The following is a 3607-nucleotide window of genomic DNA, read 5'->3' as shown; positions in this document are numbered from 1 at the left end:
ACACACACACACACACACACACACACACACACACAGCAGGCCCAGTTTGTAGGAGGACACAGTTAAGTTTAATAGCAGCTACAATTATTACACTCAGGTCCAGTGTGTAGGGGGGGTGTACTGTGTGCAGTCATTAATAATAAGTTATTTTTTATGTTCTTCACAGATAATTAGCCAAGGCCAATGAGTTTTAGTTAGAAGAAATTAAAAATAGCATAATTTTTCTTTTAGCAAACATTGAAAACGGGTCCCACAGACCCAAACACCACACAAGGGAAATGTTATATTCATGAGGCTTTCCTAATTCTTTGTTCATACGTGATGTAACTTCATCATCATCATTGTTATTTAGTAAGTCATCTCAATTGTTGAATTTGAGATTCCATTACACACAACCTGTTAATTTCTGCTTTCATTTCACTGATAGATTAATAATGATCAGCTATTCAATTATATCATGAAAACATGTTTTTAGTAAATGTTGTAGGAAGCACATGATTTCATGTGAAGTTCAATTCATATAATTATCAAATCAACAACATGTCATATTTTGGGAAATCCCCAGATATTGAACATGAGAAAAGTACACTTTGTATGTCAGTTTATAGCAGGGTTGTGTAAGTTCACATTTCACAAGAGCTAACTCAAAGTTCAGTTCACACACATTTAAATGAACCAGTTCAGGTTCATTTCTTCCTTTTTTTTTATAAAAATGGGCTGCTCTGGGCTATTCTTTTTTTTTTGTAGAACCTCCTCCCATCCGTTCCCAGCCACCCAAGATTGGCACTCCCCACTTCCCAAACTAATTACAGAAATCTGTACTGATTTCTTCATAAAACTCCTTCAAATGTGAACTGGCTTCAGCAGCACCATTAGCTGCGTTGTCTGGATTGCCAGTTGCACTAGCCATTCACGTTCACTGTAGTGTTGCAAAAGTGTTGGGAACACTGTGTGAACAAATCTCTGAGTTATGCACAGCTAATTTGTTTAATATTTGTGATCATCACATGTGCATATTAACAATTTTGTAAAACAAAGTTGATCAAGTGAAGTCTAGCTAAACTGGCTTGAGACTATCATTGTCGTTATTTTTCAAGCTGCTATCAATCATCTCATCAATATGTATTTAAATGTCCTTCTCATTTCAAAAGCTTGTTATGAAGGCTAGCGTGTACCTGAAGGGTCATGCGTTGGGAGGACACGGACCCTGGAATAAACTCACTCCTGGAAAATAAAACTCAGTCAGTAGAAAATGTAATTCATTTAGAACCCACAAACAACAAGGATTAATGATTGTTTGTTTAGGTACACATATTAACAGCTTAATGGTATTTCTTTTGTTCAGTTGTTACTTTTAATTAAAAAAAAACTTGAGGGATGAAATTGAAAATGACTAACATTATTCTTGGCTGTAAAAAGGGATGAAGAAATGTGATATCTGCTGGAGGCTCTGGGTGTTTTCAGTGCTGTCAGGGTTAGAGCTCGCAGATTGTGCCGTGAATTATTTTATGTATTAAATATCAAAAGCATACAGTCTACTTACTGCTTCCTGTTTTTCCTGCCTACACTGACATTTATGTAGTTGAAGTTATCTCGGTGCGTGTTAATCCCTCAAACCTACTCCCACCAACACCTGATTTCAAGTTTCTACGTTTCTGTTTTCCTGCAGGGTATTCTACCAGAAGTTTTCTTTTAGAATTGAGAGAGAATATGTTTCTGTAGTCAATGCCCTAAGGGGTCTTGTCTTATCTTGTCAATGAATGCTCTTATTGTCTGTTAATTCCCTGTCCTGTCTTCAACCAATTACCCTTAACGCCATGTCAGAGATTTTACTGAGAGTTGCAAATATTGTAAAATGCCATTTTTCTTCTGCCTCTTGAAATTCAATGTAATGTGTTTATTTCCACAAATTTGTACTTGTACATCTGCATTGAGGATGTTGTAAAGGTGTTTCTTTGTTATTTTATGCAGATTATACCCAAAGACAATGAAACACGATCTACTTTGATGTACAAGTACATCATCCATGAAGATTCAGTGCCTGTCAACAACAACAATGTGATCCAGGAGGACACATATGAGTGGGCTCTGAAGAGCTGGTCTCCATGTTCTAAGCCTTGTGCCGGAGGTAATGGAAAAAATTACCATGAAATTAAAAAAGAATAGAGATGAATAAAATGTATGTTTATACTTGAAGACAACAACTGAGTAGATTATGAAAGCAGTGGCGAGTGCTCGGACAACTAAGGTGACACAAAGCAGGGTTTAGTTCCCAATGTCATAAAGGTTTAGTGAGACACACAACAATGTACAATACAATTGCTCCATTCATTTAGTTGAGGTGGAGTAAGATAAGTGTCAGGATGGGAGGAAGGATTCTCTCAAGGTCAGCGGGATTTCCCCGAATTTTTGCATTTTTTGTATGGGGATGTAGACTACACTCTAGGATAAAAATAAAATGCATTTCTTCAAACTTCTCACAGAATGGAGTGTAACATTATTCACTACAAGTATACAAAGTATGTTTTTCTTACTAAAAAAGTCTTTAATTCTTTCACAGGGTTTCAGTACACCAAGTATGGATGTAGAAAGAAAGGAGACACTAAGATGGTCCATCGAGGCTACTGCGACGCCAGCAAGAAGCCAAAGCCTATCCGCAGAATGTGTAACCTTCAGGATTGCACACAGCCTCAGTGAGTACAGATCCAACTTTTCACAGGAAAACATACTGGGCTGTTTTTGAAAGTGCTGATTAGATTCAAATTGGGACATATAGCTGCAGTCTATTGAGACAAAAATGTTCAAGTGGCTTTTCCGCATGAGTTGAATCTGAATTAGCTTCTCTTTAACTGTGGTGTGTGTGGTAAAGTGGGAATGGAGAGAAAATAAGCACTTAAAACCCCCAAATCTGATTTGTTTCATCTAGATGTGAACTACAGTAGGGTTCACTTAGTGATTTCCCTTCCATCTTTTTCGCTTTTTTTCGCTTTTTCCAGGAATTTAATGTTCTGGCTCAAAACCTTTTAATTGCAGAAGCAATTTATTTTCCCCTTACATATGTCAGTATAGGTAACACATAAATATAGTGGATACAATTCTCTATCATTCTATATCTCATTATATTGCAATCTTTATGTGCATTGAGATACAGTAAATATTCTGGAAAATCAACTGCAAAATCATATAAAAGTGACCATAAAGAAGTCTTGCTCACTCACTTTGTCAAGATTGTAGATTGTAGATTTGCATTTTGCAATTGGCGAATAAAAGTTTAATTAAATTAATGATTCACAAGGACCTGCTATATGATTAAAAATTAAAGACCAATGACTGTTAAATAGGGCTGATAATAAAAGATACTGTACATGTAAACTCCATCATGGATTACATTAAAAATGTTAAGAGAAATGTAGCTACATTGACACAAAGGAGAAATTAAATCAATGATTTGGAAAAAGTAATTGAGTTATTAATTCAGTGTTAAAGTGCCCATATTATGAAAAATAATCACTTTTTCTGGGGTGTTATTTTGTGTCTCTAGTGCACATGCATACAAACTTGGAAAAATAAAACTATCCATGCTGTTTTGAGTGAGATACGGGTTTCT

General features: G+C 35.8%; 1 protein-coding gene across 1 annotated transcript in view; it reads left to right on the top strand.

Moving 5' to 3' along the window:
• The window catches only part of adamts3 (ADAM metallopeptidase with thrombospondin type 1 motif, 3), a 170905-nt gene that overhangs the window by 149447 nt on the left and 17851 nt on the right, over positions 1-3607 (top strand). Inside the window, exons 18-19 of the mRNA XM_032516121.1 lie at positions 1972-2128; positions 2561-2693. Coding sequence (XP_032372012.1) covers positions 1972-2128; positions 2561-2693 — 290 coding nt within the window. The remainder of the gene's footprint in view (positions 1-1971; positions 2129-2560; positions 2694-3607) is intronic.

The sequence above is a fragment of the Etheostoma spectabile genome, chromosome 5, assembly GCF_008692095.1.
Source record: "Etheostoma spectabile isolate EspeVRDwgs_2016 chromosome 5, UIUC_Espe_1.0, whole genome shotgun sequence".
Lineage (NCBI taxonomy): Eukaryota > Metazoa > Chordata > Actinopteri > Perciformes > Percidae > Etheostoma > Etheostoma spectabile.
The sequence above is the reverse complement of the archived record's forward strand: the minus strand, read 5'-3'. Positions and strand labels throughout refer to the sequence as shown.